This window comes from Denticeps clupeoides, chromosome 8 (genome assembly GCF_900700375.1).
Source record: "Denticeps clupeoides chromosome 8, fDenClu1.1, whole genome shotgun sequence".
NCBI classification, from domain to species: domain Eukaryota; kingdom Metazoa; phylum Chordata; class Actinopteri; order Clupeiformes; family Denticipitidae; genus Denticeps; species Denticeps clupeoides.
In genome coordinates this window covers 4,043,094-4,058,966 of record NC_041714.1, presented here as the reverse complement: position 1 = coordinate 4,058,966, position 15,873 = coordinate 4,043,094, and the positions used below count along the sequence as shown (strand labels likewise).

The 15,873-nt window shown below is 49.7% G+C and overlaps 1 protein-coding gene across 4 annotated transcripts in view; it reads left to right on the top strand.

Annotated features, from left to right (window-relative positions):
* Positions 1 to 13,244, top strand: part of ndst2a (N-deacetylase/N-sulfotransferase (heparan glucosaminyl) 2a) — an 82,752-nt gene extending 69,508 nt beyond the window's left edge. For all 4 annotated transcript variants that reach the window (XM_028989713.1, XM_028989712.1, XM_028989714.1 and 1 more), the window contains 13 exons: positions 1,345 to 2,961; positions 6,851 to 6,938; positions 7,058 to 7,212; positions 8,571 to 8,756; positions 9,036 to 9,164; positions 9,350 to 9,532; positions 9,942 to 10,038; positions 10,129 to 10,252; positions 10,814 to 10,988; positions 11,169 to 11,339; positions 11,421 to 11,530; positions 11,603 to 11,705; positions 12,034 to 13,244. In XM_028989713.1, coding sequence (XP_028845546.1) covers positions 1,939 to 2,961; positions 6,851 to 6,938; positions 7,058 to 7,212; positions 8,571 to 8,756; positions 9,036 to 9,164; positions 9,350 to 9,532; positions 9,942 to 10,038; positions 10,129 to 10,252; positions 10,814 to 10,988; positions 11,169 to 11,339; positions 11,421 to 11,530; positions 11,603 to 11,705; positions 12,034 to 12,159 — 2,670 coding nt within the window. In that variant the 5' untranslated portion in view covers positions 1,345 to 1,938 and the 3' untranslated portion in view covers positions 12,160 to 13,244. The remainder of the gene's footprint in view (positions 1 to 1,344; positions 2,962 to 6,850; positions 6,939 to 7,057; positions 7,213 to 8,570; positions 8,757 to 9,035; positions 9,165 to 9,349; positions 9,533 to 9,941; positions 10,039 to 10,128; positions 10,253 to 10,813; positions 10,989 to 11,168; positions 11,340 to 11,420; positions 11,531 to 11,602; positions 11,706 to 12,033) is intronic.
* The last annotated feature ends 2,629 nt before the right edge of the window (positions 13,245 to 15,873 follow it).

The following is a 15,873-nucleotide window of genomic DNA, read 5'->3' as shown; positions in this document are numbered from 1 at the left end:
TCTTGTGCGCAACTCTTGCTTGGACCCGTCTTGTGTTCCGTCATTTAGAGGAAAAAATAAAAAAACCGGGAGGCAGATCGTCCTCCCTCCCGCGCCGACCCGTCTTGCTTCTCCGTCAAGGTGCCTTTGCTGCAGCCCAGGTTCAGCGTGCTCATCTGCGCGCGGAAAATGATCCTTTAAGTGGCAGTTCAGACTCACCAGCGCAGCTCGGCCTGCTGCGGTCACATCAAGAGACTGACTGATTGCTGCTGCCTTCACGGTGGTGCCCTGCTGAAGATGCCGATGTTCTCTCTCTGTGTGTGTGTGTGTGTGTGTGTGTGTGTGTGTGTGGTAGGGTGGTAGTAGACTAGCGGGTAACACACTCGCCTGTGAACCAGAAGACCCAGGTTCAAACCCCACTTACTACCATTGTGTCCCTGAGCACTTAAGTTTAAGTGTCTCCAGGGGGGGACTCTGTCCCTGTAACTACTGCTTGTAAGTCGCTCTGGATAAGGGCGTCTGGTAGATGCTGTAAATGTAAAATGTGCAGACCTGACGAACACCTGGTCCCCCAGGACCCCCATTTTAGGGAAGGTGTTTGCAGAGATCTCCCAGCTCTCATGGCGTTGAATTTCCAGCGCCCGCTCCTTCTTCTGCTCCATATCAGTGCCAGGGATGAGCTATTGGGAGGGGTCATCTTCACGAAAGTAAACAAACCCCCAGTGTGGTTTGCTTTGGCCGGGTGTACAGAACGCCTCGGGTAAGGTCAGAGTTTTCCCTCTCCCACCTGTAATGCTATCTATGTGGAGGAAGGGAGCGTGTGGAGGTTATAGGGCTATTTTAGGAGCCCCGAGGAGAGGGGAAGCCCTCCCCACATAGGAGGGGATGCTGGGTGGGTCGAGTGGGGCACTAATGGAAAAATCATTAAGCCGCGGCATCTAGAATCTGACTGGTGGCCTGTTAATTCCACCCTCCATGCCTACTTGCAATGACACAGCATGCTTCTCTGAAGGAGTCTGGGTATTAGAAACCAGATGTCGGGTTCGGTAGGTCAGCTGCCTCGGACTGGTATTAAATAATTTCATAGCTTGCACGTCAGGGGGGAGGAGCCGACCGGGGCTTGACGGAGCTTCGCAGGTTCAAAACAGCCTTTTTAATGGTTCGCTTTATCTCGCATTGTGTCATTTCCATCTTTCGCCTGATTCGGGCCACTTGAACGCTTTAATGAGTCACTCTCGCGCATCTTTGTCTTCCTCCCAACGTTTTCTGTCTCGTTCGGTGAAGAGCCACTCCACCTTTCATTATTATTTTTATCAATACAATGTGAGATCCAACCAGCTCTCTCTCCCTCTCCCTCTCTCGTAGGCGTGCGCTCATCATGAGGGCTGCAGATCCACGGGGGAGCCGCGTTCAGCACCGGGGACCTTGAGTGGGGACGCTGCTGAGCCCTGCAGGGGCCGAAGAGCCGCATCTACGTTCCTGAGCAGGAGCAGATAGAGCAGTAGAGCGAGGGAGGGAGACCCTCTTTGTAAAGAATGTGTTCGCGTGTGTCCGGTTAAAGCGAGGAGCACAAGCAGCTGACCTGTTGGGCGGCGTCGGTGGAGGAGGCGGCGGCAGCGACCGCGCAGGAGGAGTGTCCAGAGAAACTCAATCCTCTTAAGCAGAGTGGAGGAAGCAAGCCGAGGGACTGAGAGGAAGAACGAGCAAGAAAGCAGGCGAGACCGAGGGGCAGCAGCGCACCGCGTGTCGTGTGAGTGGGAGGAGAGGAGGAGCGCCATTATCGCCCGGGGGGACGAGTCATGGGCTATGGGGGCCATGGTGACTTAGCGTAAATGGCTCTTCCTGACCCGACCCAGGTGCCACCGCGTGCTGCTCGACCCTCCTCCTCCCCGCCGCCCTCTCCCGCCAGCCGCCCCCACCGCCCGTCGGCCTGTCCGCTCCAGATTCGGGGCTGCAGCCATGGACCTCTGGAAGCTGGTGCGGGGAGTCCGGCAACTGGAGCTCCACCGCCTCATCGTGGCCCTCATCGTCTTCTGCCTGGTCTCCATGGCCTTCCTGGCCTACTACGTCAACAACAGCCCAAAGATTAAGGAGGCACCACCACTGCCCTTCAGCGACTGCGGGGGGGTTTCGGCCGGAGGCGGTGGGGGGGCGCAGCGTTCGCCCCTCTTCCTCCCTCCACAGCTGGGCCGGCAGCGGCCGGTGAAGATGGTGGACAACTCCCGCACTGACCCGGTGGTGCTTGTGTTTGTGGAGAGCATTTATTCTCAGCTTGGCCAGGAGATCGTGGCCATACTGGAATCCAGCCGCTTCCGCTACCGGACCGAGATTGCGCCCAGCAAAGGGGACATGCCCACCCTGATGGAGCGCGACCAGGGCCGCTACGCGCTGGTCATATACGAGAACATTCTCAAGTATGTCAACCTGGACACCTGGAACCGGGACCTGCTGGACAAGTACTGCGTGGAGTATGGCGTCGGCATCATCGGCTTCTTCAAGGCCAACGAGAACTCGCTGCTCAGCGCCCAGCTCAAGGGCTTCCCCCTGTTCCTGCACTCGAACCTGGGCCTGAAGGACTACCGCATCAACCCTGCCGCCCCGCTGCTCTACATCACCCGGCCCAACGAGGTGGAGCAAGGTCCCCTGCCCGGGGACGACTGGACCGTCTTCCAGTCCAACCACAGCACCTACGAACCTGTCCTCCTGGCCAGTACCAAGTCCTCCGAGGCGCTCAGCCATCTCGGCCCGTTAAAGTCCATTCACGCCACCGTTGTGCAAGACCTGGGGCTCCATGACGGCATCCAGAGGGTTCTGCTTGGCAACAATCTCTCCTTCTGGCTCCACAAGCTGGTGTTTGTTGACTCTATAGCCTACCTTACCGGCAAACGCCTGTGCCTGTCCCTGGACCGCTACCTGCTAGTGGACGTGGACGACATCTTCGTTGGGAAGGAGGGAACGCGGATGAAGGTCTCGGATGTGAAGGTGGGTTTCCAGATAAAAATCCTCCTCCTGTCGGAACCACGCGATTGTAAAATGTCCATGTTGCTGCTTTGCCTTGTCTGGATAATGCAGGGCCGACTTGCTGAGCCGGGCGGGGTCACTGGGCTGGAAGGCCGAGCAGCAAATAGCGCTAATGACTGCTCTTGTTAGAACACGCCACTGTGATAATTAGCTCGTTTTCTCTACAGTAACTGATTATTAACCTACTGTTTATTGGGCTCCCATGCCCACAAGGCTCCGACATTCTTGCACTAAGCGCTCACTATTAAACACACGGGCTGCACGCTTAATTAACTAAAGTGTTCTTGTTTAAGCCCAACATCCCCGTTCTGTTGGCCAGGTCACCCTCTAGCCCTCCAGCAGAAGAGTGCAGACAGTTGGGAAGCCTGGAAGAATCGGCGCCTTTGGTGACCGCGATAGCGTGCATATCGGGTCAAATTAACACGTTTAATGACAAATAAAAGGATAATTAATTAGACAGTTGCTCCGACATCGGGGATGCGGCTGGGCTGGTAATAGGGGGTGGAAACCCGTATCTCCAGCAGACGCGTCTGTCTTGTTTTTTCACCGTTCGCATTCATGTCATCTTACCCTTGAGTGAGAGCAGGCCTCGTCGGAGTCAATCAGGCAGTTAATTAGCCCGTCATCAATTAAATTTGACAGCACACATGAGGGATGGTGAGGGGAAAGGGGAACGGTTTACTGTCATCTTTCATGCTAACGTTAAAAATAACAGCGTGTGCAAAATCTTAATTTAATACACACACACACACACACTACTCAAAAAAAATTATAATAAAGGGAACACAATATTTTTATTAAATACTTTGTTTACATTATCAACCCACGGAGCCTGATCCAACTTTGATGTAATGTCCTTAAACAAGTCCAAATGAAGCTCAGCAGTGCGTGTGGCCTCCACGTTCCTGTATGACCTCCCTACAACGCCTGGACATGCTCCTGATGAGGTGGAGGATGGTCTCCTGAGGGATCCTCTCCCAGACCTGGACTGCATCCTAATGGCTGAAGAAATGCCACCCCGCACCATTACTGACCCACTGCCAAACCGGTCATGCTGGAGGATGTTGCAGGCAGCAGAACTTTCACATCTGTCACTGTGTGCTCAGTGTAAACCTGCTTTCATCTGTGAAGAGCACAGTGTGCCAGTGGCGAATTTGCCAATCTTGGTGTTCTCTGGCAAATGCCAAACCTGAGCAGTCATACCACCCTCATGGGGTCTGTTTCTGACCGTTTGAGCAGACACATGCACATTTGTGGCCTGCTGGAGGTTATTTTTGCAGGCTGTGGCAGTGCTGCTCCTGTTCCTCCTTGCACAAAGGTGGAGGTAGCGTCCTGCTGCTGGGTTGTTGACCTCCTACGGCCTCCTCCACGTCTCCTGAGGTACTGGCCTCCTTCTCCTGGAAGCACCTCACTGCTCTGGACACTACGCAGCAAACCTACTTGCCACAGCTCACACTGCTGTTCCATCCGGGATGAGCTGTGCCCTCTGTGGAAGCACCGCCAGCATTCAAAAGTTGACTTGCAGTTACGTTGTGGTGTTTTAAGCATTCCCTTTTATTATTTTGAAGTCTGTGTGTGTGTATATTTTAGTAAATTTCAGTCTCGATACTGAGATTTATATATATATATGGTACTCTATACTGTTTTCAGTAAAAGCATCTAAAGTGAAAGAAGTACCTAATGGAAATGTAGTAGTGCCTTAAACTAAATAAGGTGTTACGGTGTGTTGTTGACCGTACTTTTAGGATGAAACGACGTCACCCCCCTTTTTGGGTCCGGAGGGTGAATCACTGGTGAAGCTGGTTCAAGCGCATCTTACTGCCGACTGCACGGTGACTAGGTTCTCTCCCGGCATGTGGGCGTGGCAGCCTCTCGTCGCCCACTTCGCCGGTCACGCCCGCTTTTTTGGCGGGTTTTATGATGCCACCTGGCCTCTGAATAGACATGCGTCCCTTTTAATCACTTCAAGAGACACATGCAAGGCGCAGGCAGGGGCTGACTAGCGGCGCGCTAATCCACTCCGTCCCCTCTGAGCGCGCGGCATATAAAGACCAAAGCTGATTGCTACCCATCCTCACACACACACACACACACACACACCTTCGCTCCGTATAAATACATCGTTGGATGACTTCCGCTCTCTCCAGGCGCGGCGAACGGCCTTTCCGCGGACTGCTCACTTCATCGGTCGCGCAACAGACGCTCGGCAGATGATGGGATGCGGATGTTGCATGCGAAGGGCCTGGCCATTAATCTCTGGAGAGTTCGGCCCCACCTCCACGACTGCTGGCCGGATGAGTTCCGGGACTTGGGGAAGTGTGTAAATCCTGACCTTGATTCGGAAAGGATCGGGACCGACCTTCACATTGACGAAACGAATTTATAACTCTTTAGATCCTTGGGCGGGATGATTAGCATTTCTTTTTTTTTTTTAAAGTGCCCGGGTGACTCCGCTCCCTGTTTCCTTTTTATGTGCTGATTGATCTGTTTGTAACACTCTGCTTCCAAGGTTGTTAGAGTGGACGAGGAAGCTTGTCCTGCGCGGTAATTCATCTACAGGCAGTAGGCCAAGATTCACTCAGCCCTCGTGGTCCTTGGAGTGTCTTCGCCGCCGTTTTTACAGCTTTTTGTACTCGCTGTCAGCCAAACGTCCCTCAGCAGCCGCCCTTAACAGCCCCGTGGTTTACTACATCTGGCAGGAGCGAGTTAATGCACCGCCCGTCGCCCGTCCGTTCTCTTCCTCGCCGGAGCATCTGGACCTCAGCGCTGCGCCCGGATTCGCTGGCAGACGAGTGCGGGGTCGAGCCAGCGGCTTAGGGCAGATTAACGCACCAGGGCGATCTTAATGCGACAACTCCAGAAAACAACGTTCAAAGCCTGCAAAGGCCCCCGACCCCTTGGACCAGCGTTCGTCTCTGCGTCCTCGGCGTCCTTCATCTCCAGAGCTGGACGTCTGCAGCGGTGCCCGCAGGATTTTCTCCTCCTTAATCTCCCCCCCCCCCCCCCCCCCTGGGGTTCGTTTAATCAGAAAATGTTATTTTAGTCATAAAGTGGCTCCGTTTATATGTTTTATATGCGGCTGCTCTGTCTCCATCAGCAGCTCGCCGTCTTTCGGGCGAACGTTGTGGCAACGTTCAGAATCCAATTCCAGACAGAGAGAAAATGAGCAATAACCCGAGTCTCGCTGTGGAAATTGGATGATCCAGATTGCTACGCAGTCGGTGTTTATCGGGCCTGTGTGTGTGTGTGTGTGTGTGTGTGTGTGTGTGTGTGTGTGAGTTTGTGATCCGTCCTCACCTGAAAACAAACATTGAATAAGTACACATTCAAGGACAACCGCGACACTTAAATCTCCCTGATTGCATCTCTTATCTGCGGCGGCACGCTGGCAATCTCTCCCCTGCCGCCCGTCTCCCCGGCGCCCGCGCTCTTCCTCCTCGCGGCTTGTAGGTTTTGATTTGTGACGCCCCGGCAGCTCGCTCTCCTCGCTCTGGCGCGCACTATCGCTCCCCCGAGTCTGATTTGTGACAGTACAGCCCTCTAATTCACTTATCAACTTCTGCCTCTTATCCTCTGCCGCTCACATCGCGATATGTTCCGGGGTTTTTTGTTTGCAATGCGCCCCTCTGTGCGCCGAGTCCCAGTCCGCCCCGACTTCCAAGTTCCGTTGTTGCTGATGACTGAGTCCCGTCCCGGTGTGGCCGTCTTTCCATCGGGAACGCCCTGCCGGAATGATTAATCGTCAGGTTTCATTATGGTGTCCTTTGATCTGTCTGATGTTCCGTCCTGGCTGTTTGACTGAACAGTCGTGCATATTTCATCTTGTTTTTGTTTCTTTGTTGCGTTGCAGGCCCTGCTGAACACTCAAAATAAACTCCGAACCCTGGTTCCAAATTTCACCTTCAACCTCGGATATTCTGGAAAATTCTACCATGCTGGTAAGACTGTCGCGTGCAGTGCTGTTTGTGAGGGACCCGTTTTTTAATTTTATTTTAATAAGCGCGTCTTCCCGTTACACTGACCCAGAAGGGCTGCTGAGTTATGTCGTCTGTTGCAGGCACCGAGGAGGAGGATGAGGGGGATGACATGCTGCTGGCGAACAGGAAGGAGTTCTGGTGGTTCCCCCACATGTGGAGCCACATGCAGCCTCACCTCTTCCACAATGTCAGCGTGCTCGCCGAGCAGATGAAGCTCAACATGCTGTTCGCCCAGGTCAGGGGCCCTCTGGGGCTTTGTGAGGTTGATGATGTGGTCATGTTTCCTAAGAGCGCGTTGAACATTACTGTATAGCAGTTGAGGGAAGTTCTGACTGCTGTGCTGCGGGCAGTGGTGGCCTAGCGGGTAAGGAAGCAGACTCATAATCAGAAGGTTGTGGGTACCGTCCCCACACACTGCTGCCCACTATGGTTAAATCCACAGGACATTTTGTTGTGTGCCATGTTGCATTACCTGAGGTACCACAGTCTGTGATAAGAATGTGGAGGACGTTCTCCCAATGAGGCCAAGTGCTGGCCCCAGTTGTTTATTCAACTTCGCCTTTAATTACCATCTCCGATTTGCTCTTGCCGTAGTTGTTGTAGTACATAACCTTACGACTGCTCAGGAGGACACACCTTCTGAAGGTAGTCACTGAGTCCGGAAATAAAACCACCCAGGACGAGCAACTGTCATGAATACCACCCAGCGCACACTTGGCTGTAATCCCCTGTCACTTCCTGTCCTCGGGGGCAGCATTGACATACGGCCCACTGTAGAACTCCGACTGGGGGGGAGAGTCTCAACTCCTTCATCATGGTTTAACGAGCCTGGAAATGGCTCTCCTTTGCAAGGGCAACGACTTTCCTTGCTCATACTTCGTTGCACACAAGGGCCATTGCTATAAACACACATACACACTGTGTGTACAACCTCAGAATGTGTGAGGTCTCACAGGGTTCTCTGAGGTTCCTGTGTTAAGGCTTTTGTCCCTCATTTATGCTGCTTCAGACCAAGACTGCCCTCTTGTGGTAAATGTTTTGCTTTTTAAGAAGTGATATGAAATGCTCATAACTTCAATTTTTTGCACTTTACAGAACGTATGATTAAATCGGGGTGGTAGTAGCCTAGTGGGTAACACACTCGCCTATGAACCAGAAGACCCAGGTTCAAATCCCACTTACTACCATTGTGTCCCTGAGCAAGACACTTAACCCTAAATTGCTCCAGGGGGGGACTGTCCCCTGTAACTACTCATTGAAAGTCGCTCTGGATAAGGGCGTCTGATAAATGCCTTAAATGTAAATGAAATGTAAATGTTAATACAGTAATTGATCATAAATTAATGGGGCTGTAGTGGCCCAGCAAGTAAGGAAGCGGCCCCGTAATCAGAAGGTTGCCGGTTCGAATCCCGATCCGCCAAGGTCCCACTGATCAAAGTACCATCCCCACACACTGCTCCCCGGGCGCCTGTCATGGCTGCCCACAGAGCAGAGGACACATTTCGTTGCTGTTTCACGATGATGATCACTTCACTTTCATTAATAGATAATCAGTTGGTCAACTTTATTATTATTTATTTTTTTAATCTCTAGGAGCATGGCATCCCCACCGACATGGGTTACGCAGTAGCTCCTCACCACTCAGGGGTCTACCCCATCCACAGTCAGCTGTACGAGGCCTGGAAAGCTGTGTGGGGAATAATGGTGACGAGCACAGAGGAGTACCCCCACCTGAGACCCGCCCGGCATCGTAGAGGCTTCATCCACAGCGGCATCAAGGTTGGAACACAATCAGCACTGTTGCAATTTAACTGGGGACTTTTTATTCTTTTCTACTGGCTCTTTTTTTTTTTTTTTTTTTTTTTTTTACACTTGATTACACCACAGTACTTAATGTATTTATCTAAAGCAGACCTACTAACCAGCATGAATTTTGCCAACTTGGTTGCCGTTTTTGTATGCTGGTAAATTTCGAGCTGGTGGAAATTTACACTCTGGCTCTATTCCTGCCTCTCCTCACTTCTCCCTCTTTTCCGTTCCCCACGTTCTTCCTCGCAGGTTCTTCCCAGGCAGACGTGTGGTCTGTTCACTCACACCATCTTCTATAATGAGTACCCAGGAGGCTCCAAAGAGCTGGACAAAAGCATTCGTGGCGGGGAGCTGTTCCTCACCGTTCTCCTCAACCCTGTGAGTACAGGCAGACCTGCAGGAACTCCATCTGTGCCACTGGTGGTTTAAATTGGGCCACTAGGCCACTAGTGCAGCATCTAATGCACCGTTGGAGGGGAAAAGCAGCGTTTGATAGAAGTAATCGATCGTTTTCTGGTCTATGGTAAAGGTTTTCTAAGGCCTCCTCCCCAACCTTTCTGCAGATCAGCATCTTCATGACTCACCTGTCGAACTACGGGAATGATCGACTTGGCCTGTACACCTTTGAGTCTCTGGTGAAGTTTGTGCAGTGCTGGACCAACCTGCGCCTGCAGACACTGCCCCCGATGGAGCTGGCCGAGAAGTACTTTAATATCTTCCCAGAGGAGAGGGACCCTCTGTGGCAGGTGAGAACAAACCCTGCCTTTCTTGTTCCCTCTCCAGGTTCCTAATCCTGTCCCTGCTCCCCCACCCTCCAACAGAACCATTCCAGCCTTCTGTGCAGTCAGTCTGCCGCATACAGGAAATGTCTGAATTTGGAGGATGAATCCTTTATGGACATGAAACTTTCCTTCCGGTTTATTACAAAGCACCACCCCTCACAAGTCCCTTTTTCTTCATTTCTTTCATTTTTACCGCCCATTTTATAGAGGGTTTTTGTTTCCTTTGCAGCAACAGTAATTTTGTAGAAAATTAATTATGGAACATTTTTCATTTATGGGTCACAGAACAGAATTGTAGTCCACTACTGTATAAATATAGGTGTTATGAGGCTCTAATTTTTCAGTTTGCACTGAACTACTCCTGCCTCTTTAGAATCCTTGTCATGACAAGAGACACAAAGACATCTGGTCTAAAGAGAAGACCTGTGATCGTCTTCCCAAGTTTTTGGTGATCGGGCCACAGAAGACAGGTATTCGTCTGGTTTTATAAAAGTACAGCAGCAGCAGCAGCACCTGCCGAAAGAAACTGTCTGTTGATGCTCTCTTGTCTCCCGGCTCAGGCACCACAGCTCTGTACACTTTCCTGAGCCTCCACCCAGCCATCACAGCCAACTACCCCAGCCCCGTCACCTTCGAAGAGATCCAGTTCTTCAGTGGACCCAGCTACCATAATGGCATTGACTGGTAAGCCCGCAATTTTCACGTTGATCTATAATAAGTATCATATGAGGAGTGTTCACTAATGTCACATCAATGGTGTGTTCAGGCTTTCAGGACTTTCTGAAATAAACAGATAATAACAGAAATTGCAGGAATTTTGTCTTGTATTTCATTGAATAAAATGTACAGAAATAGCAGACATAGAAATTTGAAACCAGCCACTGGGATGCAGTTCCCAAACCCAGGTAAAGAATGGAGGGGTGCATCAGCATTGCTTTTGCCATGTAGAGAATGGGAGAATCCAAAGGAAGAATGAAATTTTGTTGGTTTGTTAAATACCAACATAATAAATTTGTTTGTGTGTGATCATTTTCTGGCAGGCAGAAACAAACATTTTAATGATGAAGTCTGAAATCGGTGAGAATATAGGAATTATTACCATGCATTTAGACTCAGAAAAAAACCTGATTAATTAAAGAATTGATGAATTAGTGAATCCCCACACACCACGTATTCTGTAGCACCTTCCAAACATACCCTTTTATGGTGTAATAGGCAAGTGATCACCGTCTGCCGTCTCTGCAGGTACATGGACTTCTTCCCCTTTCCATCGAATGTCAGCACAGACTTCATGTTTGAGAAAAGTGCCAACTACTTTGACATTGAGGTCACCCCAAAGCGGGCAGCAGCCCTGCTACCCAGAGCCAAGATCCTGGCCTTGCTCATCAACCCAGTGGACCGGGCGTACTCCTGGTACCAGGTACCTGTTTGTCGTAGCTTCCGCTTGTTCTGCTACGGTTCATTCCATCTCAATATGCCACCCTGGAGTCTGAAGATACGCGTTTAAAGCAACAATATGGCGCCTGGGGTGCTGAGGTTCAGTTTCTCACAGTTAGATGCTTGTTAGATTTGGCTGAAAGATTTGTGTTTTTATCCTCAGCATCAGAGAGCTCACCAGGACCCTGCAGCCATAAACCACACCTTTCATCAGGTGGTAACTGCCCCGCCCTCATCCCCTGCTGACCTGCTCACCCTACAGAACCGCTGCCTCGTGCCGGGTCACTACGCCACTCACCTGGAACGCTGGCTACGACACTACCCCCCCCGGCAGGTATACGTACAGATATACACACACACACACACACACACACACACTCTGTTTCTGTTGCCTGAGACGTTTGTTTCTGTGTAGCTGTATATTGTGGATGGGGCTCTGCTGCGCGCCAACCCTGCTCTGGAAATGGAGGGAATCCAGAGGTTCCTGGGGGTCACCCCAGTGTTCAACTACACCCAAGCTTTATTGTGAGTATGATGTTCTTAAAAACGCAACTTCACGTAACTGCGTCTCACCCGGCCAAAAATCCTGTCTTGTAGACTTGATGAAAATAAAGGCTTTTGGTGCCAGCGGGTAGAAGGAGGACGTCCAAAATGTCTGGGCAAAAGCAAGGGCAGGAAGTACCCCCTGGTGGCCCCTGAGGTACGCTTCATCCGTCTCAGCCGCGGGCGTCTGCCCCGATCTCTCAGGAGCATCAGTCCTGTCAGTAGCTGCATTTCCATTATCATTCAAACTGTGCAGACTGAAACTGCATATTTAGTCACATGATGTTCGACACAATATAGAGTGTCATGTCTGCATGGAGGAGGAAGAAGAATTTCATGATTGTGTGTCTACTGACATATGATGCTGTGATTTTAACAAGCGCTACTGTCCCTGATGTAACTACATTTCCAAATGTTGCCCTTTGGTATTGGCATCTGTGTATCTCCGTGTGCGCTGATATCGGCGTTGTGTGTTTGTGTGTCAGACCCGTGCCTTCCTGATGGAGTATTACCATGAGCACAACCAGGAGCTGCTTCGGCTGCTGAACCGACTGGGCCAGGCCCTGCCCACCTGGCTGAGGGAGGAACTACAGAGCACCAGTTGGAGCTGAGAGTTCTCCCCCTCTCCCCCAGCACCGCGCCTACCCCAGCAGAGCCCCGGGCTGTACAGAGGAGAGGGGGAACAAAGACCCTCCTCAGGACATTAAGCCCCACCCTCACCCTCAACTGTAAGAAAGATGTTCTGAGAGCCCGTCTGTGGAGGTTCTCTCCTGCTGGGGGGGGGCGAAAACGCTGAACTGCTAACGTGTATCGTGTGTGAGGTGAAGTTGGAGGGGGTTTGCACGTCATGTGGGATGTGTAGTTTTTAAAATAAATAAAAAAAAGATGCCTGTTCACAAATCTTCCCCCTTCCCAGCCTCAGGCCTAAAGGTCAAAAGCCCTCAGATTCAGAGCAGGTCTGGACTGCATGAATGAACTTCTGACTGGAGTGTGTCCAGCACACACACACACACACACACACACACACACACACACCTTGCTCATTTCCTCTGAGGAGAGATTGTAAAACATTGTACATTTTAAAAGTGTTGTATATTTTGGGTCGTGGATGGGTTGGATGAAGATATGAGCTAAACCAGATGACGGCAGCACCTTCGGAGGTGTGGTGCAAAGGACTGTGGGTATGAAACCTCAGGCTGTGGTCCCTCTCCTCTCTCCTCAGACCAGAGCCAAAGGGTCCGTTCTAGGAGGAATGTTCCAGAAGGTTAGTTAGAAGAATACTGAGTGCCTATCCCCTTTCTTGGGGCATTTATATTCTGTAAGAGGTGTCGCATCTCACGTGCACACACACATTGAAACAAAGCTGCTAGACGGGCAAAGTTGGCTGTATTGAGGTCTCATTCGTAGCAGGCATGACCGCCATAATGACCGTAAACAGATGTACTTTCTTTTATCAGGGTGATATAACTATACTGAGAGAGGACTTGTGGCGTCCCAAATATGCAAGGTTAGGTGCTGAAAGGTTTCTGAGGAGTCTGTTGCAGCCGTGAGCCCAGCGTGGCTCTGATCTGTCGTCTGGAGGAGAGCGGCTTTCACCGCCACCGGTGGTTTTCCCTGCTGTCTTGTCTCAAGTTGTCTATGGTTTATTTTGTTTAAAAAAAAAAAAAAAAAAAAGTTTAAAACTAAAAATGCCCAACACTGTATTATCTCTAATAAACGCATAGAGAAGTTGGAACTTTTTTGTGGTGCGTACTGCGTTATTTCTATTTATTTGTTCTTTTTGTTTCTACTGATCTACACCAGTGTCAGATGAACGGGTGAAGTGGGGGATCCCCATTTTATTTTATAATTATAAAAGTATTAGTTATGAATTTTCACCCTTACTTTTCTGTGACTGGTTTAAACATAAGTATTGGTTTTGCCTGGTGTAATACACTGGAAAGATGCCAACTGTAATTAAATATGAGAGGGACATGTTGCTGCCAGCCAAACTGGTGAAACGTGAGCGAGTGGAGCAGATATAATGCACAATTTTTTATTGTATGTGTGGCACAGATCAGGGTGGTAGCAGCCTGGTGGGTAAGACACTCGCCTATGAACCAGAAGACCCAGGTTTAAATCCCACTTACTACCATTGTGTCTCGGAGCAAGACTCTTAACCCTGAGTGTCTCCAGGACTGTCCCTGTAACTGCTGATTGTAAGGAGCTCTGGATAAGGGAGTCTGATAAATGCTGTAAATAAGTCTTATAAGGCTCTGAATTCATGAGTATCCTGGTCCTGAGACAGTTGTGCATCCTCATCACATTTCATATGACAAGAATACAGCAAGGGAGTTCGCTTCAAACCAGCTCTAATGCAACCTGCGCCATTTCAGTTTTCACCGCTCTGCCTCTCACTCGCTTTCCATAGTGGCCGATTCCTAATCAGGGTCAAAGCTGCCAAGGTTCTCAGGACACCGGATGCCGGATTCCAAGTCCCAACCCTGGACATGTAAGGCTTGCATCCCTGCCTATAGAACATTCTTGTTTTTCTCCTGATATAATATTCTTAGTGTTTCTTCTGTATTGTGAAGATTTCTGCTATGAATGGTCTCCCTCTGTATTAAATTCTTTTAGTTTTGAAGTGAACATAGCATCACAAACGGCCTACACACCTGAAAAACTGCCCTCTGAGCCTGTGCTCAGCAGCAGTGCACTGCACCGTACACCCTGTACGCTGATGACTTCTGCAACGTGACGTGCTGAAGCTGGTCCATGAGTTGGTTGCATCAGGGAGCTGCTGTAAGATCAGCCACCTGGATTTGGTCCGGGCCTCTCCTGCGCTACCTGCCTGAAGTGTGAGCACGAATGTGGAAGCTCCTACAAATATCGAAATAAATTAGATTGGCTTTCATTTCTGAGGAAACTGGGGCCCGTTTAACACCTGCAGCAAGTTCTTCCTGCTCATGTTCCAGCAGCCAGTTGTCGCCAGCGCCCTTTTCTACGCAGTGGTATGATGGGTCGCCTGGTCAAATGCTGTCCATCGTGGACAATGACCGACACCCTCTGCATCCAATCATCACAAAGCAGAGAAGCATGTTTAGCGGCCGATTCCTGTCAATAAGGTGTTCTTCAGACAAGCTGAGGAAGCCTGTCCAACTCAGGTACAGGGGTGAGGTGGACGACTGGGCATGAAAATGTCTTCCCATAACCTTTTCATGCACACTCTCCTCTCATTCACTCATGGACAATGTTTTGGCACTTATGCACAGGTCCATAATACTGCACAGGTCAATTTGTGTTTTTGCCCATAATATCCTTTTTAATATCACATATATCATTTGTCCTTTTTTTTTTATGCAAGCTGCTGAGTTCTTGAATTTGCTTTGGTCTTAATAAAGTTGACTGTCCACAGTATAATGTGACTGCTGAGGTGAGACCTACGAATTTCATCTTCAAACGTGATTTTTTTTTTTTTTTACTTGCAAGAAAAAAGAAAGAGAAATTATATTATGAAGGTCAACCTTTAAACTGCACAGTTAAGTCTTTTTTTTCCCCAAACAGGAAGAACTTTGTCCAAAACGCCCTTCACTTATGGAAGCAGGAGTTGAGTACTTTCCTATTACAGATTACTCTTGTAGCAGAAACACACAAACACACACACACACATTGATAAATAAGTGCCCCACCCCAGAATGTTAAATGAGTGTGTTCATTACTCACGGAGACACAGTGTTAATGAGGCACTTGACCTCCATTGCGGTGTCTTTGATGCCTCCAGCTGCTGTGATTTCAGCCAAGCGTTGTTGCTTGTTGCTCAGAGCCGTTATTCAAAATTCCCGTGGAGAACAATTAACTGTCTCTCACTGTCAGGAGTCACTCACTTTTGGTTTTGAAAGCCAAAAAGTCTGGTTGTCCCAATCACAGAAAAATAAAATTTACATTCTTTTTGAACACAGGGTGGCGCTGTCATATCACACATGGGCCAGGTAAATCATGAATAAATGGTCCTTTCCTCATGAAACACAGGGAAACGGCCTCTTCAGGGTCACACAGCAATCGCTCGAGCTCAAGTTCCAAAATTTTCAGCACATTCAATTACATTTGCATGGTTTAACATTTTATACAAAACTCCTTTTTATATTTTTTTTTTTATTAAAAAACACACCCACCCCCATCTATTCAAACATTTCCTAAAGCCCAGAATTGTCCTCATGTTTGCTTAATGTCGGAAATTAACTTTTTTTTTTTTCGTCGCATCGATTTCTCAGAAGAGCAGGTCGATAGGCCCAGGCCGGCTCTCTCAGGACTCAGGATGCGGCGTTCCTCGCCTGGGCTCCCACTCG